The following is a 26,333-nucleotide window of genomic DNA, read 5'->3' as shown; positions in this document are numbered from 1 at the left end:
CTCGTGTCCTTAGACAAATGTCCCAACATCTCGTGTCCTTAGACAAATGTCCCAACATCTCGTGTCCTTTGACAAAATGTCCCAACATCTCGTGTCCTTTGACAAAATGTCTCAGCATCCCGCGTCCTTAGACAAATGTCCCAATATCTTCTGTCCTTAGACAAATGTCCCAAGCTTCCCTGTCCTCAGACGCTCGACCAGGAAAATTCTACCAAACTTCTTTGGGATAAAATAGAAACCTTGAGGAGTTCCACAGTGAAATAGAGATCCGACTCCTTCGAACAGACAGGTGGACGTGCTTCGATTTGCAAACATACATTGGAGCTGGAACCACTCGGGAGGAGAACCAGTTCTTCGAGGCAGATGAAGAACTGTTCATATCGTGTAGGGACTAGAAATGCACCGATCAATCGGCCGCCGATTAAAAAAGCCGGTTTTATGTCCAATCGGCCCCAATTGGTGACCGGCCGGTCACTGTCGTAATTTACGGTTTTCGGCCGATCAAACTGACCCACATGCGCGGTGCGTAGCAGCTCAACGCGCCCAGAGCAAAACAGCTAAAAACTAGCAAGACTCTTTCAGAGCGCGGCAGCCAAAGCGTCCAGTTTACATTCAGTCTATGTAAAGGCGCGAACACCTCCTGCGTTTTCCGCGGCGCGATTCCTGCTTTTTTGGCATGGAGCACGGCGCGCAGGTTACGTTTTGGCGTTTACCGCTCTAGACGCTTTGACAGGCATATAAGCTTCAAGGCGTTAAAATTGTTCGCCGCAGAAAAGTTCAGATTTGTTCAACTTTTCTGCGGCGAGGCGGCGCAGCAGCCAATCAGAGATGACGCTGCTTTTTGTTCTGTGTGTGTGTATCACACAAATATATAAGATAAGATAAGATAAGATATTCCTTTATTGTCCCACATGGGGAAATTTCATTAGATATATATATACATACATACATACATATATATAGTTATTTATTTTTCGACAAAATAAATTACATTTTATATTATAAAACGTGTGTCCTGTATACATGCACCTTTTTCATATATAAAATACTGGGTAGTTTGTGGGGAAATTAGCGGCTAGATAGAAAATCGGTATCGGAAAAAACGGTTTGGCAGGTCAGAACTCCTTAAAAAACGGAAATCGGTATCGGCCAAGAATTTTGCAATCGGTGCATCACTAGTAGAGACCATTTCTCCAGGCAGTTGAGGAGCATCTGGATCCACAGGTCATCAGTATTTGAATAAACTGGTTATGTAAATATTTGTTGCACTATCGGGAATCAACTTTCACATGAGGCAAATAACATTCGAAGTAAGCGAGTTCAAATCAAATAGACATCCACAAATACAAAAAACAAAGCCATTGTTATAACACTTTACAAGTTACAACACCTTTCTGAGATTACCTTGGACTATTTATCTACGTCATACTCAGATTCTGAAATAAAAGATTTTTGGTTCACAAGCCACTATTCTGAGTTCCTCACTTTGGGTTGCCAGATACTACCACAAAAAACACACTAATGGGCTTTGTATATGCCCGCTAATGGCAGTTTCAGTAATGATTGCACTGCCATAAATCATTAAGCCATATTTCTTTCAATTCTGTTTTGTTGGCGTTTAAAAGAAAGCCCTTCCCTATAACTCGTAAGCTCCTTTGTGACGTCAGGCAGTCACGGCAGGCCTGCACTTGCCGTGTGTGCGTATGGTGTGTTCATGTCAAGCGTTTGTGCAGCCATTGCCCGAGCGTTCCCGCAAGCCGACTGGACAAACCGCATTGTTGCACAGGCTAATTAACAGTCCCAATGGAGACGCTGTAATTGCAGCGCCATTCACAGCATATGACGTGGCGTACTAGGCGTTTTGCTCAACAAGACGGACTACAAATGTTAAAGAATATTAAGGCAATTGAAATAATAGCAAATGTTTCACTTTTTCAGTCACAAAATATAGACTACAGTTTTAGCCTACTTGAAAGAATCTACTCTCAAGTGTTTCTGTTGGCAGCATCATTCTGGCACTTGGTTGTCCACATGGAGATATTATTGCTGCTCTGGCTGGAATTTTGGTTTTATTTTTTTAAGTAAAACATGTGTGAATTTTGGATGGATAAAATACTATATTGTGTTGACTGTGTTTCTTCTGAGGGTTTTCCCTCCGTGGCCTTTTTGACACTCCTTTGGTCCAAACCAGTTGTATAGGTCAAAACGTAAATTAAGCTGGTAAAGTAGTGTGTGAGAAATAGTTTACATACTAGATACAGTACATTTGGCCATCATGTCCCCCTCGAGTCGGGTTAGGGTTAGGGACTCAGCAGCAGACTCAGCAGCAGCTCGCAATAACAATTCCAAATTTCAATACTTTGGCACACCGCTACTCTTATTGGCTCGAGCCATGTAGTTCCAACGGAATGGAACGCTCGAGTCTTGGTTCTTGCCAGGTTTCTTCTTCTTATTATTATTATTCTTTCAGGATCATTTTGCCACAACTTGGGTATTTTTGACCCCCTGAACATTGATGAATGTCACACATGGGGACATAGACGCAATCGGCTCGGCCCGAACTCAAATAAAATGTGTGTAAACAGTGACGACTAGTTCAAAAAACGAAAAAACATGAAACTCTTAATCTTTGGCTTAGGCACATGAAACTTGGGACAGTGATAGAGCTACCTTTACGAGTAAAACACACCTGGCAGCATCGCTCTATGATAAACAGGAAGTCAGCCATGTCGAATCAAAGTGGCGCCGCCACATTTAACTTTTTTTTTTTTCATAATCATACTTGTCCTAGGTTTTTTTGTCCGATTGAGCTCAAAACAACACTTTTTGCATCTAAAGAATTTAATAAATATATATTTTTAAATTATATTCTTTACGGTCTCTGCGTAACACGCCCTCAAAAAAGGCTTGATTTCCCGTTTTTTCTGATTGGAAATAATTAATACCCATGTAACAAATTTACTGTATAGCGCCCCCTACCCATTGTGTGAAAAACTCACCATTGTCTGATTTGTTTGAAACTCATGGGTTATATTCTCCTCGAGACGCCATGAAAAAAAGGGGCCAGCAGAGGCGCAATTAATGCCTTAACTTCCTCTTCCTCTTATTTTGATGGAACATTTCCTCTCGTGCCGTGGTCTTAGCGTTAGCATCAGGATTAGCGGTGGGTCTCTGTTGCTAGGTGACAGAGGTACAGGGAGGAGGTCTAAAGAATAAAGTCTAAAGAATAAAGAATAAAGAAGAAAGAAGAAAGAAGAAGAAAGAAGAAGAAGAAAGAATAAAGAAGAATAAAGTCTAAAGAATAAAGAATAAAGAAAGAAGAATAAAGAATAAAGAATAAAGTCTAAGAGAATAAAGTCTAAGCGAATAAAGTCTAAGAGAATGCTGTGTCGGGGCAATCGCGATCAAAACACGGTCGCGCGGGTGGTCGCCTTAAATTTAGAGAGCTTTAATTTTATTATTAGTTCTCTTATCATGGATCTTTTCTACAAATATTGTATTACTTTCAATTAGTGAGGTTGTCGTCCTTTAGTCGTTATGTCGATTAATCCGTGGATGGTGTCTTTGTCAACTTTTTATTGGAATTATAGCATATTGCGAGTGACTTGACAGTTTCATTTCCATTTTCAAATAAGGTTTACTCATACATACATACTTGTTGCGCCAGATCATTTTGAGCGCTCGTGCCAGTGCCGCGGCCTCTTTTAGTCGATCTATCAATGCACAGGGCATGTTTGTAGTCGACCACGGTTCTTTTTTACAATTACAAACACTTGAGCAGTATGAGGATGCAAAGGCTGCTAAAAAACAATTCCCTGCAAGAGCTTTATCATTCCATGACCAGGAAAAGCAGAGGAAGATAGCGGTCAGTACAGGAATGACCACAGGGATGCCCCCTCTGTGTCTCGTCCTATCACACGTCTCCAGACTTAAATGGGTCTTAGTGCTATCAGTGCCATCACAGCTCTGCTTCCTGTCAGGGGAGGCATGCAAACGCAGAGGTTATTTGGAAAGACGTGACTACAAGACATTTTGGATAAGTGAAAAGATGTTTTAGGCGGGTGGCTGAGATGATTAAATGTACAAGTACAATGGATGCAGTAAATGAATGCCGAGTACATAGTAATTACAAGTGACAAAACAAAGCATAATCAGCGACCAATTTCTTTCCCTTTTTCAAACAGTGTCTTGACAGCAGAAGAGAAGAGGCAGTGAAACACATTGTTAAAGATGACACAATATGCCGTTGTCTGATATATACAGTAGTTATAATCCCGTTGATCATTATTTTGTGCATTTTAAATAATATTTTATCTGCCTGTTAGCTTCCGATTGAAATCTGCAGTTCTGGATTCCACCAGCTTATTTTTGATTACAGTCAGTGGCTGCGGTGACATGCCGACTCAAAATCTGATTGTCAAATGTTTGGTATTATAAGTATTATTAAGATTATTAAAATTATATGTAAACTGCAACATTTTATTTGAGTAATCGTATTTCTTCCAGATCATGACTCCTCATCCGATTTTGAGGTTTGCGTGTCAAACTTAAAGTCTAAATTGGATGATAATCAGACTTGGAGGTGTGCGTGTAAATACAATAAGGCCAGTGTCACAGGAAAGCACCTGTAACTTGGCCTGATGGTGTCAGTGCCACCTGCTTGTCTCCATGGAGATAGACAAGTTTAATGCCAAAGCAATAACATCCATGGAGATAAGAAGGTGGTGAGCCCTCCACCAGGGATGTTACATAGTGCACCTCTAATTATATACACTGTTTAAGTGTTGAGAACAGACATCATTATTATTGACATAACAGTCTCTGATTAATGTTTTCCCCTTGCAGAAAAGAGAGTTTATCATTTACCAAGCATTTAACAGAGCATAAATAATGCCTAATTTGCACTGCTTATTTGCGACTAAGATGACTTAATAGTCCAACTCTACCTCTCCTCCTCTTGACACCCAATATCCCATCTCCCAGAGGCCCACCAGCACCCGCCTGGAGGCTGAGCAGATGTCATTGGCCTGAGCCCAGAGGAAATCACATGACACCCAATCCACCACGAGTGAGGCCCGTGCATCCACAGCTGTCCCCACACCTGCTCACATATGCTCACGCAGACACAGGAATATACACTTGTATTGACCCCAACATGGGTGGTATATATACTGTACACAATTAGAATTATATTGTCTATATAGAGCTTGAGACATAGGTTATCAGAAAATGTATAGTATTTCGATTGTTGTTTTGGAGCTAGAAAAAAATTTGAAAATTTAGTATATAATCAATTAAAAAGTTAAAGAAACAAAAACTTATCTGTGAGTAGAATATTCTATTCTATTGTACAAGAAAATAGTAAATGTATATTATCATTGCGATATCAAAATCTGTATCAAGTATCAAAGTGAGTTTGAAAGTTTAGTATTGTGACACTATTTCTTAACTTGAGTACAGCAGAACGCAACCGAACACCAAGTCAACATTAGGACCAAACCAGGACCAAACCAGGCCAACACGGGACCAAACCGGGACCAAACCAGGCCAACACGGGACCAAACCGGGACCAAACCAGGCCAACACGGGACCAAACCGGGACCAAACCAAGTGTGGATGCAGTCTTAGTTCAAGCTCCATCCAGCTTAACACAGTCTAATGAGTCTAAGACACATTGACTTAACTCAAACTTCCGCAGCCAAATGCAGAAGTGAAACCACAGAGACAACAGGTCCACCCTCCACATGTTTCCTTCACTCTGAATAAAAAGAAGAACAGGACATATATGGATATTTAGGAACTAAGCATGTGAGAACGCCACAGCAAATGTTTTCCACCAAACTTCCCCAACTGTGTCTAAACGTTTAATTCCTGAAAAATGTTTTGATGCCTGAATATAATAAAACAGGGGGAAAGTATTAATATTTGAGGAAACAGCAGCAGAACTTTGCTTTGTGGTTAGAGCGTGTGACCAGTACATCCTGCTGTTGAAGCCTTGGGCAAGGCACCTCGTTGCCTCTGTATGAATGTGGTGCGTCATGCTCTTTGAGGCAACTACAAACTACAAAAATAAATTGAATTGAATGTTGTGGTGATCAGGGCTGGTCGCACAGATTGGCAGCGTTGTTCCATAAGTCCGCCCAAGAGCAACTGTGGAACTGTGGAAAATAGCTTCAGGCTTAAGTAAATTACTTAACAAATTGGTCAACAACTAATTCTACAACTATTTCACAGCTGAACTCAAATCCAGAATTGCCTCATTATGAGTAAAATGACTTAACATTCTGGTACATGTCTGAGCAGCATCAGGCCAGGCCACCACACACTGTACAGTACCGTTTCTGCTGCCTCATCTCAAGAGTCAGACTGTGACCTAAAATCACTGCCTCCCTCAGTCAGCAGCTGAGCCCGGCTTTGTGCAACATCTCCATTAGAGTGTGACGTCTGAGAGGCCATTTAACAGATCTTTTGTGGTGTGCTACTGCAGACACATGCACTCGTGGTAATGTTGTGAAAAATAATCAGTCCTTATTTCACTTGAGCGTCGAGACAGCAGTGGCTCAGCGTGGTTAGAAAAACGTTTCCACACTAAGCCAATAGTCAGCACTTCAATTCAGTCAGCTACAGCCAATGTATGCCGTCATCGTGTCCTTGGGCAAGACACCAACACACCCATCTTGTGCCGATGTCAGTGATGGCTGTAGGTGCAGTTGTCACCAGGATTGTAGTCGAGTTTGAGTCACGCTCATGTTCTCATTGTCCGAGTCCGAGTCAAGAACGAGTCAAGTCCCAAGTCTCCCAGTGAAAGTCAGATTTAAGTCATCACCATCCAAAACCAAGTAATAGCATATTAAATACTATTATTTTACCAACTGTCACTCAGTGGGGCCTACAGGGAACTGTAAGCATCCCATAAACCTCAGTTCTTTTAGGTCATTTGAACGCTCTTGACTCTCTTGACATGGATCAGCCATCTCCAGCACTCTTATTCACCACAGTATATATAGCATTGTCATATTTGTTTGCCTAAGTAGAGCTGACAATGGGCTTCCATGTGCATACTTCCTCCACAGTCCACACCTGGCTTGTGTCACAGGAACTATGACCACTCATTTAAGCTATCCAACACCCAAACTATGAGGCATTCAGACCAACACAGGAAATGCTAGTGTTACAGGCAGATTATGTATGCTCACAAGAGAAGGAAAGGACACTTGAGAAACAATGAAGTATATTACATTACAGAGAGCTGAGAAGAGGGAGTACACGGGATGAATTAAAACCATAATGCAGTTAAGAGAGACTTGACTTTGAAGTTTGCCAGAGTGTTCAGTACCTCGGGCTATTCCTAAATGGGACAGAAAGTAAACTATCCTGCAGCATTAACATTCACATGTGCGTGCCTGCTCCGCTCCGCAAACACGCCGTCGGGACAAGCCTCCCAACTTCACGACCACGCGCAGTTTCACGCTGCTGCTGCTGAAAGAGAGCAGCGTTTGAGCCGAGCCGTTACCTGTTGATTTTGAGAGCAAACGCTCGTCTGTCCGCTGAGCCGAGTGAAGACATAGCGCGTGCGTTAAAAGTCCACTCCGGCGGCTCCCGGGACCCCGCGCGTGCTCCTCCTAAAGTCCTACGCTCTCCCCGCCTCGCTGTGCGTGTGTGTCACGGTCGCTCGGGCTGCTGTCATGTCAACACTCATGCGGCGAGTGACGGCGGCGGCGGCAGAGGGTTTCCTGGGTATAGACTTCCGCATTTGATTTGAGCCATCCCCGAGGGAGAGCCGCGCGCTTCAGACAGGACAGCCCCGGCACGAGCCGGAAAGACCATGGGAGAGGAGGAGGATGCGCCGCGTGCGCTCCCTCGCTGCCAGAAAGTGCACCTTGAGCACACGACAGCCATGGATCTATTATATTATCTACAGCCATGGGATAGACATAGGCCCGTTAATCTATCCATTCTAGGCTATAATTTCAATAATATGCCACCATTTATTTAATAACAAATTTACTATAAACTTCCACAAGATAAACTGGTTAATGCTTCAAATAAATGTGTTTATAAATTTATTTTATAGTGTGTCATCGAAGTCAGTAAAGGACAAAAGTCTTCATTTGAATAGTTCCATGGGCAAAGTAAGTACTTTGTATTGAGCCAAGACTGCAAAGATCATCTTTGCTGCCATCTAGCGGTCAGATTCCACAAGCACGCGCTACAAAAGTGAAACAAAACATTCAGCAAAATTTGTCACAACAATTTATTAAATGCAACACCTTGGAAGCAGCACTTACAAAGTCACTATGGAGCATGCATAAAAATATGTATCTATAGAGTTAGGGTTAACAGAGGAAAGATGAAACTGTGGGGCAAACCTTTCTCTAGTACTGACCTGAGATTCAAGGTCAGGGTTACAAAAGGCCTACAAGTTTTAACAAAGGAAAATCACAGGAAAAGCTTTAATATGTTTAAGGAATATTTTGGTTTGAAAAAACAGGACTTTTATGCAGTCCTACACACTTAAAAATTAACTTGGGTTATATTTTCTACTCAGAATTGGGATAAAATTACCCAACTTGTTGGGTTATTTTGAACCAAATTTTGTGTTGAATATATTTTTAAAAACAGGTCGAAAACCTGGCTTATACAACTAACATCTTTTAAATAAATATATATTTAGAAGATGGTTAAAGTGATTGCTGGTATAAGCCAGGTTTTCTGTTTAAATATTCAACCCAATTGTGTTTAAAATCAAATGTTAATTTACCAATAGAATGAAAATACACATAATAATAATAATACAACTGCATAATTGCATAAAAAAACTGTTTTATCTCTGTAAGTTATAAATCTATTAAAGCAGTCGGTGCATTTTATTTTCAACACAGTATATTAATATAAACGTTATAACCTTCACTTACTCACACTTCCCTCCAGTTTAAGAACTGCCAAACCATCCAACATCTCAAAGTGCAGGGCTCAGGGCCGAGGACACTTCAGTTTGACCATGTCACTGTAGGGAAAAAGAGAGAAACACATTTACAGCAAAAATGCACTATTTCTTCCAAGGGCACTAGTTTTTGAGTAGTGTCAAGTGAGTATGATTGTAAATACATGCAATAGAGTGGACAGAAGCTCAGCGCTGTACACACCTCAGCCTGCTAGACTGGACAGTCCACTGTGGAAAAATATAAGATATGGTCACATTTAAAGACATCTAATTATGAAACCATAATTTTATAGTCAATTTTAAAAAATGCAATATATTTAAATATTGTACATATGAGTGTGGTTCGAGGGGATATTCCTTCCTAGTCACATTTAGTGTATCTCGTGCCACTTTTCCTAACAGAGACATTAGTGTAGTAGTTGTTGTAATAATAATAATAATAATAATAATAATAAATATAGCCGCAAGCGGCAATGATCGGCCCTCGCTACGCCGCCGCCACGCCGCAATAGGAGGGGGCGCTAACGCGCCCCAATTGTCCTTTTATTACATCTACTGCTGAATCTGTGACGCGGCCACATGTTCTCCCCTTTGTTTTACCATCAAAAAGCAATTTTATTTTGAATTCTTGGCAAAATGTGCGGCTTTGCCGCACAGACACCGTGACTCTTAGAATAAAAATGTGGATAACTTTTGATGGTCCACCCCTGAAGATGAGTCTCACCAAATTTCAGGTTAATATGTCTAACGCCCTAAGAGGAGTTCGTGAAAGTCTAAAGTGTAAACATGTTCTGGCGATTTCCCCATTGGAATAACATGGAAGGTTTCGGTCATCGTTACGGCAAAGCCATAACAATTATGACATGGGTCTCATTGACTTTTTTGATGGGGATGCTAAAATTGAGTTGTGTGTCAAATTTCATATAATTTCGCAAAACTAAATATTTAACCTCCATATAAAATCTGTAGGGGGCGCTGTGGCTCCAAATTAATTTATTTCACTTCAAGTAGGTTTAGGGCAAAGAGTTTAACAACTGATTCTAATTTGACGCAATTCGGACTTTATCTGCGCAAACGGCAGAAATGTTAAATTTGGGAGATTTCTGAAATTCTTGCTACAGTTTGCGGCTTTGCCGCACAGAGACCGTGACAGGTATCAATGTAATTTGGATAACTTTTGATGTCCCACTCCTCAGTAGCATTTTCACCAAATTTCAGCTTTTTAGGGCCAACGCCCTGGGAGGAGTTCGTAAAAGTACGACGTTTGGAAAAACTCCGAAGTCATGTTTAGCCATTTTTGAAGCAATATGGCCGACATTTGGTTGGACGGACGGCGTTGCCGTAATAATATTTTTTACTTCTCTTGTCACCATCTACCTCTGCGCCAAATTTCATGATTCTACGATCAGATTTTTTTTGGGTCATTTCCCATCTCTCAATGCATTTTTGGTACATTTGGGGGCGCTGACGCGCCAATTTTTTAATTTTAGAAAAGGGAAATAGCCAGAATGTAGAGAGGCACGATTTTTAGAGGTGTGAACATTTTTGTGACTTTTCGTCAATGTTCACTGGGTGAAAAATAGGGGGGTTGGTCCCGAGAAGAAGAAGAAGAAGAAGAAGAAGAAGAAGAAGAAGAAGAAGAAGAAGAAGAAGAAGAAGAAGAAGAAGAAGAAGAAGAAGAAGAAGAAGAAATATAGCCGCAAGCGGCAATGATCGGCCCTCGCCACGCCGCCGCCACACCGCCGCCACGCCGCAAGAGGAGGGGGCGCTAACGCGCCCCAATTGTCCTTTTATTACGCCTACTGCTGAATCTGTGACGCTGTCACATCTTCTCCCCTTTGTTTTACCATCAAAAAGCTATTTTATTTTGAATTCTTGGCAAAATGTGCGGCTTTGCCGCACAGACACCGTGACTCTTTGAATGAAAATGTGGATAACTTTTGATGGTCCACGCCTGAAGATGAGTCTCACCAAATTTCAGGTTAATAGGGCTGACGCCCTGGGAGGAGTTTGTGAAAGTCTAAAGTGTAAACATGTTCTGGCGATTTCCCCATTGGAATAACATGAAAGGTTTCGGTCATCGTTACGGCAACGCCATAACAATTATGACATGGGTCTCATTGACTTTTTTGATGGGAATGCTAAAATTGAGTTGTGTGTAAAATTTCATATAATTTCGCAAAACTAAACATTTAACCTCCATATAAAATCTGTAGGGGGCGCTGTGGCGCCAAATGAATTTATTTCACTTCAAGTAGGTTTAGGGCAAAGAGTTTAACAACTGATTCTAATTTGACGCAATTCGGACTTTATCTGCGCAAACGGCAGAAATTTTAAATATGGGAGATTTCTGAAATTCTAGCTACAGTTTGCGGCTTCGCCGCACAGAGACCATGAGAGGTATCAATGTAATTTGGATAACTTTTGATGTCCCACTCCTCAGTAGCATTTTCACCAAATTTCAGCTTTTTAGGGCCAACGCCCTGGGAGGAGTTCGTAAAAGTACGACGTTTGGAAAAACTCCGAAGTCATGTTTAGCCATTTTTGAAGCAATATGGCCGACATTTGGTTGGGCGGACGGCGTTGCCGTACTAATATTTTTTACTTCTCTTGTCACCATCTACCTCGGCGCCAAATTTCATGATTCTACGATCAGATTTTTTTTGGGTCATTTCCCATCTCTCAATGCATTTTTGGTACATTTGGGGGCGCTGACGCGCCAATTTTTTTTATTTTAGAAAAGGGAAATAGCCAGAATGTAGAGAGGCACGATTTTTAGAGGTGTGAACATTTTTGTGACTTTTCGTCAATGTTCACTGGGTGAAAAATAGGGGGGTTGGTCCCGAGAAGAAGAAGAAGAAAAAAGAATTAAAGCCGCAAGCGGCATCCAACGGCCCTCGCGGGCCGCCGGCCTTCCGACTCTGCGCTTTCGACTTGATAAAGATGGCGCCCTTATTGTGTCTTGAATTAAAAAAGAACTTGACAGACGGCGACACATTGGACATGGCCAATCCAGTGCAAATGAACACAAGTGTCAGTCAAATTTGCTGCGCCGCCGCACAGAGACCGTAGCACTTGGAATAAAAATATGGATAACTTTTGATGCCGCGCTTGTGTAGATGATATTTCCCAAAGTAAAGGTTGATCGAGCTATTGCCCACGGAGGAGTTTGTTAAAGTTGAAGCGTAAATGTGAACATTTCAAGGATTTGGCGTTTTTCCCATTTGTGACAGTATATTTGCAGCTCCACGGCACAGAGACCGTACCACTTAAAATCAAAATATGGATAACTTTTGATGCCCTGTTTGTGTAGATGATTTTCCCCAAATATGAGCTTGATCAGGCAATCGCCCTAGGAGGAGTTCGTTGAAGTGTGAAGCGTAAAAATGTGGTCATTTTAGAGATTTCGCTGTTTTCCTATTTCTGACATATTTGCAGCTCCACGGCACAGAGACCGTAGCACTTGAAATCAAAATATGGATACGTTTTGATGCCCCGCTTGTGTAGATGATATTCTCCAAATATGAACTTGATCGGACAATCGCCCTAGGAGGAGTTCATTAAAGTGTGAAGCGTAAAAATGTGGTGATTTGAGCGATTCTGCGATTTTCCCATAAGGATAACATGGGATGTTTCTGTCATCGCTACGGTTACGCCGTACAAAATATGACTTTGGCTCTCATACTTGTATGATCAGGATGGCAAATTAGAATTTTGTGCAAAATATCATGTCATTTGGAAAAACTCTATTGTTTATAGGCCACTCTGAAGGCCAAATAGTCAGAATTCTGGGAAACGTTTGCGGCTCCGTCGCACAGAGACCGTAAAAGTTATCCTTAAAATTTGGATAACTTTAGATGCACCACTTGTCTAGAGGACGTACACCGATTTTGAGGTTGGTGGGCAAAACGCACTAGGAGGACTTCGTTAAAGTGTAAAACATAAAAATGTGGTAATTTGAGAGATTTGGTGGTTTTCCCATAGGGATAACATGGGAGGTTTCTGTCATCGCTACGACAACGCCGTAAAAAATTAGGCATTTTTGTGATTGGCTTTTGTGATCGGGACGACAAAATAGAATTTTGGGTAAAGTTTAGACAATTTTGGTAAAACTAATTTTTGACCTTCAATGTTAATTTAAAGGTCACTCTGTAGGGGGCGCTATCACTGCCATTTCAATTTTGTCAGCCTAAACTGGTCCAAACTAGAAAGTTTAACAACTGATTCAAATTTGGTCCTAATCGGACTGGTTTTGATCAAATGGGAGCAATTTTTAGACCTGCAATATTCCAAAATAAGTTGTCCAACTTTGCGGCTGCGCCGCACACAGACCGTAAAAGGTATCTCAAAAAATTGAATAACTTTAGATGCCCCACTTGTCCAGAGGACGTACGCCGATTTTGAAGTCGGTGGGCAAAACGCCCTAGGAGGAGTTCGTCAAAGTTTGACGTAAACAAAATGGCTAACTCAGCTTGTTTTCATTTTCAAAGGAAGATGGCGGCCATAGGGTAAGTTTGGGGGCGTGGCCACAATGATTTTTTTTGTTTATCCTCACGAGAGGAATGCGTGTCCCGAATTTCGTAGCTTTACGCCAAAGTTGACCTCGGGGCGTCTCCCATAGGCGCAATGTATTTTGACTTTTGTCGGTGGCGCTGTCGCGCCATTTTTTAACGAAAAAAAAAATGGCCCAGAAAAAATAAAATTTTTCGCCGATTCTGAATTTTGGGCAAAGTTTGGTGAGTTTTTGAGCATGTTCAGGGGGTCAAATTAGAGATCAAAGCGCTGAAGAAGAACAAGAAAAATTAAAGCCGCAAGCGGCATCCAACGGCCCTCGCGGGCCGCCGGCCTTCCGACTCTGCGCTTTCGACTTGATAAAGATGGCGCCCTTATTGTGTCTTGAATTAAAAAAGAACTTGACAGACGGCGACACATTGGACATGGCCAATCCAGTGCAAATGAACACAAGTGTCAGTCAAATTTGCTGCGCCGCCGCACAGAGACCGTAGCACTTGGAATAAAAATATGGATACCTTTTGATGCCCCGCTTGTGTAGATGATTTTTCCCAAAGTAAAGCTTGATCGAGCTATTGCCCACGGAGGAGTTTGTTAAAGTGTGAAGCGTAAATGTGAACATTTCAAGGATTTGGCGTTTTTCCCATTTGTGACAGTATATTTGCAGCTCCACGGCACAGAGACCGTACCACTTAAAATCAAAATATGGATAACTTTTGATGCCCCGTTTGTGTAGATGATTTTCCCCAAATATGAGCTTGATCGGGCAATCGCCCTAGGAGGAGTTCGTTAAAGTGTGAAGCGTAAAAATGTGGTGATTTTAGAGATTTCGCTGTTTTCCCATTTCTGACATATATTTGCGGGTCCGCCACACAGAGACCGTACCACTTAAAATCAAAATATGGATAACTTTTGATGCCCCGTTTGTGTAGATGATTTTCCCCAAATATGAGCTTGATCGGGCAATCGCCCTAGGAGGAGTTCGTTAAAGTGTGAAGCGTAAAAATGTGGTGATTTTAGAGATTTCGCTGTTTTCCCATTTCTGACATATATTTGCGGGTCCGCCACACAGAGACCGTACCACTTAAAATCAAAATATGGATAACTTTTGATGCCCCGTTTGTGTAGATGATTTTCCCCAAATATGAGCTTGATCGGGCAATCGCCCTAGGAGGAGTTCGTTAAAGTGTGAAGCGTAAAAATGTGGTGATTTTAGAGATTTCGCTGTTTTCCCATTTCTGACATATATTTGCGGGTCCGCCACACAGAGACCGTAGCACTTAGAATCAAAATATGGGTAAGTTTTGATGCCCCGCTTGTGTAGATGATATTCTCCAAATATGAACTTGATCGGACAATCGCCCTAGGAGGAGTTCATTAAAGTGTGAAGCGTAAAAATGTGGTGATTTGAGCGATTCTACGATTTTCCCATAAGGATAACATGGGATGTTTCTGTCAACGCTACGGTTACGCCGTACAAAATATGACTTTGGCTCTCATACTTTTATGATCAGGATGGCAAATTAGAATTTTGTTCAAAATATCATGTCATTTGGAAAAACTCTATTGTTTATAGGCCACTCTGAAGGCCAAATAGTCAGAATTCTGGGAAACGTTTGCGGCTCCGTCGCACAAAGACCGTAAAAGTTATCCTTAAAATTTGGATAACTTTAGATACACCACTTGTCTAGAGGACGTACACCGATTTTGAGGTTGGTGGGCAAAACGCACTAGGAGGACTTCGTTAAAGTGTAAAACATAAAAATGTGGTAATTTGAGAGATTTTGTGGTTTTCCCATAGGGATAACATGGGAGGTTTCTGTCATCGCTACGACTACGGCGTAAAAATTTAGGCATTTTTGTGATTGGCTTTTGTGATCGGGACGGCAAAATAGAATTTTGGGTAAAGTTTAGACAATTTTGGTAAAACTAATTTTTGACCTTCAATGTTAATTTAAAGGTCACTCTGTAGGGGGCGCTATCACTGCCATTTCAATTTTGTCAGCCTAAACTGGTCCAAACTAGAAAGTTTAACAACTGATTCAAATTTGGTCCTAATCGGACTGGTTTTGATCAAATGGGAGCAATTTTTAGACCTGCAATATTCCAAAATAAGTTGTCCAACTTTGCGGCTGCGCCGCACACAGACCGTAAAAGGTATCTCAAAAAATTGAATAACTTTAGATGCCCCACTTGTCCAGAGGACGTACGCCGATTTTGAAGTCGGTGGGCAAAACGCCCTAGGAGGAGTTCGTCAAAGTTTGACGTAAACAAAATGGCTAACTCAGCTTGTTTTCATTTTCAAAGGAAGATGGCGGCCATAGGGTAAGTTTGGGGGCGTGGCCACAATGTTTTTTTTTGTTTATCCTCACGAGAGGAATGCGTGTCCCGAATTTCGTAGCTTTACGCCAAAGTTGACCTCGGGGCGTCTCCCATAGGCGCAATGTATTTTGACTTTTGTCGGTGGCGCTGTCGCGCCATTTTTTTACGAAAAAAAAAATGGCCCAGAAAAAATAAAATTTTTCACCGATTCTGAATTTTGGGCAAAGTTTGGTGAGTTTTTGAGCATGTTCAGGGGGTCAAATTAGAGATCAAAGCGCTGAAGAAGAACAAGAAAAATAATAATAATAATAATAATAATAATATTTTTAGCAAAAACAATATAGCCGTTTTTACTATAACAACAAATGATACATCGTTTGAAAGCTCTAAGCCTTCCCGATGCCGCCATGGGGTGGAATTATCATTACGAGCGCTTACGCGCTCGTCACTCCCTATTCCGTCGGGATGCCCCGCCCACTCCCCATAGACTTCCATTGATTTGAGCAGATACAAGCATGGCCCATGCCTGCGGCATGGATTCTCGCATACGGGACGATGCCAGGAGGGTTTTTGGAGGAATGCAGCGCTTCGCGCTGCTGTTGTCAACAATTAGTGAATGGGCTACGCCCATTCACTAATTGTTGACTATTTCTGTCATAGCAGGAGTAAGTATGCATGATCCATGCCTTCGGCATGGGCTAGTTCACTGTACTTGCCAGGGGCGACGGGGTACCAAACATGCGGGCTGCGCCCGCATGTTTGGTCAGACAGTTGCAACGCTGCCTTCGGCAGCGTTGCGGGAGCAATAGGCCCTCCCCCTGCTGGGGCTCGGGCCTAATAATAATAATAATAATAATAATAATATTTTTAGCAAAAACAATATAGCCGTTTTTACTATAACAACAAATGATACATCGTTTGAAAGCTCTAAGCCTTCCCGATGCCGCCATGGGGTGGAATTATCATTACGAGCGCTTACGCGCTCGTCACTCCCTATTCCGTCGGGATGCCCCGCCCACTCCCCATAGACTTCCATTGATTTGAGCAGATACAAGCATGGCCCATGCCTGCGGCATGGATTCTCGCATACGGGACGATGCCAGGAGGGTTTTTGGAGGAATGCAGCGCTTCGCGCTGCTGTTGTCAACAATTAGTGAATGGGCTACGCCCATTCACTAATTGTTGACTATTTCTGTCATAGCAGGAGTAAGTATGCATGATCCATGCCTTCGGCATGGGCTAGTTCACTGTACTTGCCAGGGGCGACGGGGTACCAAACATGCGGGCTGCGCCCGCATGTTTGGTCAGACAGTTGCAACGCTGCCTTCGGCAGCGTTGCGGGAGCAATAGGCCCTCCCCCTGCTGGGGCTCGGGCCTAATAATAATAATAATAATATTTTTAGCAAAAACAATATAGCCGTTTTTACTATAACAACAAATGATACATCGTTTGAAAGCTCTAAGCCTTCCCGATGCCGCCATGGGGTGGAATTATCATTACGAGCGCTTACGCGCTCGTCACTCCCTATTCCGTCGGGATGCCCCGCCCACTCCCCATAGACTTCCATTGATTTGAGCAGATACAAGCATGGCCCATGCCTGCGGCATGGATTCTCGCATACGGGACGATGCCAGGAGGGTTTTTGGAGGAATGCAGCGCTTCGCGCTGCTGTTGTCAACAATTAGTGAATGGGCTACGCCCATTCACTAATTGTTGACTATTTCTGTCATAGCAGGAGTAAGTATGCATGATCCATGCCTTCGGCATGGGCTAGTTCACTGTACTTGCCAGGGGCGACGGGGTACCAAACATGCGGGCTGCGCCCGCATGTTTGGTCAGACAGTTGCAACGCTGCCTTCGGCAGCGTTGCGGGAGCAATAGGCCCTCCCCCTGCTGGGGCTCGGGCCTAATAATAATAATAATAATAATAATAATATTTTTAGCAAAAACAATATAGCCGTTTTTACTATAACAACAAATGATACATCGTTTGAAAGCTCTAAGCCTTCCCGATGCCGCCATGGGGTGGAATTATCATTACGAGCGCTTACGCGCTCGTCACTCCCTATTCCGTCGGGATGCCCCGCCCACTCCCCATAGACTTCCATTGATTTGAGCAGATACAAGCATGGCCCATGCCTGCGGCATGGATTCTCGCATACGGGACGATGCCAGGAGGGTTTTTGGAGGAATGCAGCGCTTCGCGCTGCTGTTGTCAACAATTAGTGAATGGGCTACGCCCATTCACTAATTGTTGACTATTTCTGTCATAGCAGGAGTAAGTATGCATGATCCATGCCTTCGGCATGGGCTAGTTCACTGTACTTGCCAGGGGCGACGGGGTACCAAACATGCGGGCTGCGCCCGCATGTTTGGTCAGACAGTTGCAACGCTGCCTTCGGCAGCGTTGCGGGAGCAATAGGCCCTCCCCCTGCTGGGGCTCGGGCCTAATAATAATAATAATAATATTTTTAGCAAAAACAATATAGCCGTTTTTACTATAACAACAAATGATACATCGTTTGAAAGCTCTAAGCCTTCCCGATGCCGCCATGGGGTGGAATTATCATTACGAGCGCTTACGCGCTCGTCACTCCCTATTCCGTCGGGATGCCCCGCCCACTCCCCATAGACTTCCATTGATTTGAGCAGATACAAGCATGGCCCATGCCTGCGGCATGGATTCTCGCATACGGGACGATGCCAGGAGGGTTTTTGGAGGAATGCAGCGCTTCGCGCTGCTGTTGTCAACAATTAGTGAATGGGCTACGCCCATTCACTAATTGTTGACTATTTCTGTCATAGCAGGAGTAAGTATGCATGATCCATGCCTTCGGCATGGGCTAGTTCACTGTACTTGCCAGGGGCGACGGCGTACCAAACATGCGGGCTGCGCCCGCATGTTTGGTCGAACAGTTGCAACGCTGCCTTCGGCAGCGTTGCGGGAGCAATAGGCCCTCCGCCCTGCTGGGGCTCGGGCCTAATAATATTCCGATGCGAAAACAATGTTTCCCATTTTTCAAATATCATAAACTATACATTTTCGGAAAGTGCTTGCGCTTTCCTACCTCATGGTGTGGGTCCCTGGTCACTGACGGGTACTTTCGTTAATTTTGAGTGGGCTCCGCCCACTTTGTGTTTTTGGCCCTCTATACAGTAATAATGTTCAATTTTTGCATTACATGCTTATATGCACGGAACATGCAAGAGACGGGGAACGTATTCGTGAACTACTTGGCGCAAATGAGTGCTTTATATGGGGATGACGACCGCTTTGCGGTCGTCATCTCAATGTAAAGTGCTCGTTTAGTGCGCACTTTAGCACGGGCTTCGCCCGTTTACAACGGTAATGTTCCATTTTCCCACTAATAATTAGTATGCACGGGGCGTGCGTGAGTGAAGGAGTGCGTTAGTGAGTGTTTGGAAGTGGGCGAGCGCTTCGCGTTCGATTTCGTGCGCACTAGGTGCGCACTTTCGCAGCCGTGCTTCGCACGGCCTTACGAGATTAACAGGCCTCTCGCCAGCTTGTGGCGCTCGGGCTTAATAATAATAATAATAATAAATATAGCCGCAAGCGGCAATGATCGGCCCTCGCCACGCCGCCGCCACACCGCCGCCACGCCGCCACGCCGCAAGAGGAGGGGGCGCTAACGCGCCCCAATTGTCCTTTTATTACGCCTACTGCTGAATCTGTGACGCGGCCACATGTTCTCCCCTTTGTTTTACCATCAAAAAGCTATTTTATTTTGAATTCTTGGCAAAATGTGCAGCTTTGCCGCACAGACACCGTGACTCTTTGAATGAAAATGTGGATAACTTTTGATGGTCCTGAAGATGAGTCTCACCAAATTTCAGGTTAATAGGGCTGACGCCCTGGGAGGAGTTTGTGAAAGTCTAAAGTGTAAACATGTTCTGGCGATTTCCCCATTGGAATAACATGAAAGGTTTCGGTCATCGTTACGGCAACGCCATAACAATTATGACATGGGTCTCATTGACTTTTTTGATGGGGATGCTAAAATTGAGTTGTGTGTCAAATTTCATATAATTTCGCAAAACTAAACATTTAACCTCCATATAAAATCTGTAGGGGGCGCTGTGGCGCCAAATGAATTTATTTCACTTCAAGTAGGTTTAGGGCAAAGAGTTTAACAACTGATTCTAATTTGACGCAATTCGGACTTTATCTGCGCAAACGGCAGAAATTTTAAATATGGGAGATTTCGTGCGCACTACGTGCGCACTTTTGCAGCCGTGCTTCGCACGGCCTTACGAGATTAATAGGCCTCTCGCCAGCTTGTGGCGCTCGGGCCTAATAATGATTGTAAATGTCAATTGACACATTTATGTTGTATGGTAAGGTTTTGCTTTTATTTTGGTAACTTCCTGTCTAACCAGAAGTGGTCGTGAAGTCTACTTGACACTGAGAAAAGGACGCTTGTTCAAGTAAATTGAACAACGATAAACTGACAAAACCGGGGACAAAACACGGACAAAACACAAACAAACTCAAGGATCTAGCTACAGTCGACAGGGGAACAAGGTCTGTAGTTAAAACGACTGTATTAATGAAAGATTTGAAATGTTTATTTGACGAATATGTTGGGAAATATTGTACTAATGTAATGAACTAGAAATATGGTGATTTACGGCCAAAATGTAATTTTTTTTTTTTTTTTTTTTTTAATTCTGTCTAGCTCTTACGTTGGTTGAATGACAAAGAAAAGGAACCATTAAACGACATTTAACCATCACTTCTGGCTTTTTCAATTCGACTGGACGCTATAATGATAATAATATTTCTGAATCACCTGGAATTGTAATCATCGAACCATCTATCATTTTGGTTTGTGTTGTTGATGCCGCTTAAAAGATCTGATTAATGGCAAATGAAATACCCTAACCCACAATGAAAGAACAGCGTGCAATTTGGTGACATTTTTAGACAATGTGCTGTGTAAATGTAAAAAGTTAGTTGTTGGAACTGCTCAGGTACAATTACATATCATTTTTATAAAAGATGTGGGGACATTCCAATTGACACAAATTAAATTCCTGGAGCCTGATCTCATGTGGAGTCACTGGAGTCTTTTCAATACAGCTGACAGACACACAACTTCCCAGATCCACAGCAATACCCTTGCCAAAACTATAAAGACGGAGGATAAATGTTCTTCACTTATGCCATGGAAGTACGATGAGATAGATAAGATAAGATATTCCTTTATTGTCCACACATGGGGAAATTTCATTGTTGCAAAGCAGGTGATACAGAGGAAAAGGACAGATAATTATAGGAAGTTTTAAAAACACATTTCCTATTAAGGAATGGAGGGGAAAATAAAGATAAAATAAAATAAGAACAGCTAGCGTAAGACAAGATAATACTAATAATAGTGGTAAAGTAAACACTATTTTCATCAGTTACATGCACATGAATGTGACATTATTGCATGTGAATACGACAGTAATTTCACATGAATATGACGGTATTGCACATGGTTAAGTCAGTATTGCACATGAATATGACGGTATTGCACATGGTTAAGTCAGTATTGCACATGAATATGATGGTATTGCACATGGTTAAGTCAGTATTGCACATGTTCAGGGCAAATAGTGTTTGTTATAAAGTCTGACAGCAGCAGGAAGGAAAGACCTGCGAAACCTCTCCTTCACACAGATCCATGACTTGTGCGTACTCGGGCGTGTTCTAAAGTGTGTGGGGGGGAAATACTACATTTGCAGCTTGTTTTGTTCTTTCTGACAGAACGCACAACTTCTCTACTTGCTCACTTGATTGTGTCTGACATGTTTGGGGCGTGGAGGCATCTCTGGAGACAGGCAGACAGTCGTGCTGCGGCAGCGGTCAAAGAAGACGATCACGGTGCGTCTGTTTTAAGTCACCGCTCAACCAAAGCGCTCACTCCGCAGCTTCACGCGCACGCACCAACGTCACGTCTCCGCCCGGCCGAGCTCCCCGCGTGAACACAACAAGCGCACAAACCGGACAGCCCATGTGTGTGTGCGTGCGTGTGTGTGTGTGTGTCACGTGACCGGGAAGGAGCAGGAGAAGGGAGGAGAGGAAAAAAGGAGCAACAAGAACGAAAGAAGACTGATCAAGATAAGAAGGAGGACTCCGCCAAGGGTGAGGCTGTGTACTTTTGGATACTGTGGATACTTAGAGCAGCTTGTTAGAAGGTTATTAATCCCGCGTCGATATGGACACAAAAACAACGCTGCTGTAGTCTGGGGCTTTTGTCAACTTAAAATGCTGATGGAGGCACATTTTTGCAAAAGCGGCCAGATGGAGCTGGCTTTGTCACTTGAATACATAAATGACACCTCTGTCATCCACTCACGCGTCAAAAGATTGCGATCAGACATTTAAGAGGAGATTATGCACCGGGATCACGTGGTTCTGTTTGATTTACATTTGGTGTCTTGGTGTTTTAGGCAAATGCGGGAGAACAGAAGGAATGAAGACGTGTAAAGCGTTATTACAGGTAAGAATAATATTGCAAACAGCAGTGGAACTGCTTTATTGATCTTCTTAAGGTGGATTGTTGTTGCTGGTGTGGGCTCTGGATCAGAGCCGCACATGTGACTGTGCAGCATATAATCCAATAACTCCTTCACTTTTCCCATATCAGTATTTATAGGTCAACACACTGCTCTCCTGGCACAATATGTTGCTTATAAACTTTACCAAATGGAAACTCTTCATGTGAATATTTGCAGGCCCATTTATTGACTTAAACTAAGAAATGTCCTTAATTCTTTAATAAAAAGGAAAATTAGGTTTGTAATATCAAATAGCCCATTGAACCTTGTTTCTTTGTGTTCTACTATTGTAAAATGTTATGCTCTGAGATGAGCATAACATTTGATGAAACATTAACATCGCTAAGAGTCATCATTACAAAGATGTACCAAATAGATGTTGTGCTTTTGTTTCCACAGATAATTAAAGCCATTGTTGGAAAGAGGAAGAGGAGTCAGAATGAAGCTGAATGAGCGGAGTGTGGCTCACTATGCCACATGTGATTCCCCTCCAGACAAAACCGGTTTCTTGTTTAAAAAAGGTGAGCGGAACACGGCCTATCACCGCCGCTGGTTTGTGCTGAAGGGAAACATGCTGTTCTACTTCGAGGAGCGAGACAGCCGCGAGCCGATAGGTGTCATTGTCCTGGAGGGCTGCACTGTGGAGCTGTGTGAATCAGCAGAGGAATTTGCCTTTGCTGTAAAGTTTGACTGTGCCAAAGCTCGGATCTACAAGATGGCGGCTGAAAGCCAGGCAGCCATGGAGTCGTGGGTGAAAGCCTTGTCCAGGGCCAGCTTTGACTACATGCGGCTGGTGGTGAAGGAGCTGGAGAGGCAGCTGGAGGAGGTCCAGGAGACACAGGGGGGCGTGTCCGGTAAACCCAGGTCCATCAGGAGAAAACAGGCTGTTCGCTCCAGGTCAGGGGCCTCCTCTTCTTCCTCATCCTCCTCTTCACTGTCCTCTGCCGCCAGCGCTCCAGCCATGTCTGCTGCTTTCTCTGCCCAAAAGAGTGCCCAGGATGAGGCCTCGTCCAAAGAAAATGGAGTGGCGTGGAGTAAAGGTCCAGCTGCCATGTCTAACGGCTCCATTGAGGGGGCGTCGTCCTGTGCGTCCTGGGATGGCAGTGAGGACTCTGGGATCATAATGAACGCACGGGTTGAGGGGGTGAGAGCACCCCCTGTGCCCCCTCGGAGGATGGGTGCTTCACTGGAGAACCCCTTCTCCCCGGGGACAGGCTGCTTCTCAAAACTCCATGACTGGTACGGCAGAGAGGTGCAGGAGCTGAGAGCCGAGTGGCTGGAGAGCCAATAAAAGCCACTTTGTCACTTTAGTTTGACCTATGATATTATCATTCCAACAGATTTTTCTGCCTTTTTGAACCTCTCTAAAGGCAAAGATCTGAATGTGAGACTTGTTGTGCCAATCTAAATTACATTTTCCTTATGTTACAAAGAATCATTCGACATGTTTGTCATATACTAAGTATACTGTATAATCGAGTGGTATAAGTTGATCTTATATTACTGCCACATTCCCAAGATTTTACCAGTTTGATCCCTTTTTTCAGTCCCTTCCTTAAACAGTCTTTCATACAATTTTTTTCAAACCCATCCAATCAAACCAGTCATACATTCTTAAAGGGGTTTTGTATTAGTTGTATTGATATAGCCAATTTTTTGTACTTTTATACTATTCCAAATGGTGTAATGCAACATTTTTGGTGGAGGGTCCACTTCTCTCCATGGGGCTTTGGAATGTTTAGTAATATGGCATTAAACATGTTTATCTCTATGGAGACAAGCGAGTGATGCAACTTATCCAAGGTACAGGTCAGATTTGTGGAGGGATGTTTTTTCCCTTTCCTTTTGGCTCGTAGGCTTTATTAGAATGGGAAAGGACATTGCAGGTATTTGAGCTATAAAAGAAATGAAAATAATTCAAGATGGATAAGCTAAAGCCATACTATGGAACATTTCAGACAGCACAATAACATCTCCATAGAGAAAAGTAGGCTGCGACAATACACAAGAAAAGTTACACAGTCCATCTTTACCATGATGATTATTGTGCAATTATTTGTGTTAATGAAAGCAGAAAGATGTGACATTTATTAAAATCACAATCATCTGTTGCTGATGTTTTCTGGAGGAATTTGAACTTGCTCGGAGTTGAACGTTTTTGACTCTCGGATCACTTACGCAGAGGAATGTGCCCGCTCTGAGTGGAACTGACATTGGCCGTAAACAAAAGGCCCCCGGGCGTCTCCGGACACTTGACTGCAGGAGCTGGGTAATCGCCAATGTCCGAGAATGCCCTGAGCCACTTGTCAGGGTATTTTTGGCACCTGTTTGCCAGCAGCCAGACGATGCTTTGTCATGAGAGCACTTTAGTTCTCCCTTCTCTGTCTAGATTCCCAACTCTGTAATTTGTAGCAGTTAACACAAATTTTCTGTGATTTCAGTCTTTATAACATTACTGGCTGATGGTTTATAGACAATTCCTGTACTTTTAACCATTCAAAAACCCGTAGATAGAGGTGGTGGGTGATGCTGGCAAAAAAACATTCATTTATTTTTATTTGTTTTTTGTTTCAATCATATACCAAGTAATAATGGCAAGTACTGCAATATCGGTTTGATTCTGATACAACTGAGTATTCTCTAAAAATGCATTCAAACTCTTAGGCAATCCTTATCTTTGCTCCACGGCAGCTAATATATATATATAGATTATAAACAATGTATTCCGAATTACAATTGCATTTTTTTTTGTTCAAATTTTTAAGAATTTATATTTTTGCATTAGATTAAATACTTTTCAAAACCTCGGTCAGTATCGATATATAATCATAATTTGGTATAAATGCGCCGATCACTACAGTCCAAAAGAAACATACCCGTAACAAAAAGTGAGTGGCATTTCAAATCAACCTCAAAGAGCAAAATTATCACAAAATACCTTGTTTGGAAGATTACTCACTAAATACAATGATTTTAAATTCTAGACAATATAAATAAGGTCTAAAGTAACAGGGATAGGCAGGCCCCCCCTGCTGGGATCGAGCAATAGAAAATGAATGTATGAAAGAATTATGAAAAATACCACCATTTTTGCGTTTTTTTTGTACAGTACATCGCCCACCTCTATTGTGTTACCTTGGATAAACACAAATATATCACAAATTGGCCTTGTGGGTTACTGTCTGTTACATAATGTTATCAAAATGTTCACATGAAGCCTATAATTTACTGTGCCTTATGATTTCTCAATGCACTTTTACCATTTCCTCTCATATGTATAATATGTCTTTCAATCCCACTGCTGTTATTTTTCTCTTTTAATACTGCATTTTTCGTGACAATGGCTCAGTGGCACATTGATGCACAGCACTGCAATTATGTTCAACCCTTTTACTGTTTGGAAGGACTATGTACAAAATGTTGGTGCCGATTTCCAGCTGCAGCAAAGTTTGGTTTTTGATTATTCCATTTCCAAACAAGAGCCAAGAAAAAAGGACATTCTACTTGATGAACGTGTTATTTACTATGGTACTGTAGTATTATTATTATTATCTGATCACATTTACTAATGTTGACAGTATTTCTCAATAAACTACGTTGCAATTGCTCCTCTTGTTTGTAGTTTTTCTAGAATGATTCGATGGGCACTGAAAATGATTTGTTGTTTAAACGTTCACATGCACATCAAAACCATCTGATCATTATCTGATTTCTGAAGTTAAGTCATGATAACTGTTACATCTGATGTGAGTAATCTGATTTCTCTTTCTATCTGATGTTCACATCTGGAAACACATGGAAAATTATGTAAACAAGGGAGAAGCTAATGTGACAAAACTGAAAGAGAAAATGTTAGAAAGTAAAATGATTATTTTTAAATGAATTGAACTTCCCAATACAATGCTCCAAACATCCACTGATAGTAATAACAACAACAACAGTAGGTGTTTAAAAAAGATCAGATTTATTTGCCAGATTTCATTTGGCTTT

At 42.4% G+C, this 26,333-nt stretch overlaps 2 protein-coding genes across 2 annotated transcripts in view; one reads left to right on the top strand and one right to left on the bottom strand.

The window, feature by feature from the left end:
• The window catches only part of dock8 (dedicator of cytokinesis 8), a 93,338-nt gene extending 85,725 nt beyond the window's left edge, over positions 1-7,613 (bottom strand). The window contains exon 1 of the mRNA XM_072433122.1: positions 7,514-7,613. Coding sequence (XP_072289223.1) covers positions 7,514-7,566 — 53 coding nt within the window. The 5' untranslated portion in view covers positions 7,567-7,613. The remainder of the gene's footprint in view (positions 1-7,513) is intronic.
• A 15,127-nt stretch (positions 7,614-22,740) lies between these two features.
• On the top strand, positions 22,741-23,728 carry pheta1 (PH domain containing endocytic trafficking adaptor 1). The gene has a single exon (XM_072433791.1). The coding sequence runs from the start codon at positions 22,783-22,785 to the stop codon at positions 23,632-23,634; it is 852 nt and encodes a 283-aa protein (XP_072289892.1). The 5' UTR covers positions 22,741-22,782; the 3' UTR covers positions 23,635-23,728.
• The last annotated feature ends 2,605 nt before the right edge of the window (positions 23,729-26,333 follow it).

The sequence above is a fragment of the Eucyclogobius newberryi genome, unplaced genomic scaffold (genome assembly GCF_026437365.1).
Source record: "Eucyclogobius newberryi isolate DKJ021-1_F unplaced genomic scaffold, fEucNew1.0.hap1 SCAF_6, whole genome shotgun sequence".
NCBI lineage: Eukaryota > Metazoa > Chordata > Actinopteri > Gobiiformes > Gobiidae > Eucyclogobius > Eucyclogobius newberryi.
Note: the sequence above shows the minus strand (reverse complement) of the source record. Positions and strands in the feature narration are given on the sequence as shown.

Bases quoted from the DNA above. Each gene is read 5' to 3' on its own strand.
- pheta1 (XM_072433791.1), top strand. From the start codon at position 22,783: ATGAAGCTGAATGAGCGGAGTGTGGCTCACTATGCCACATGTGATTCC.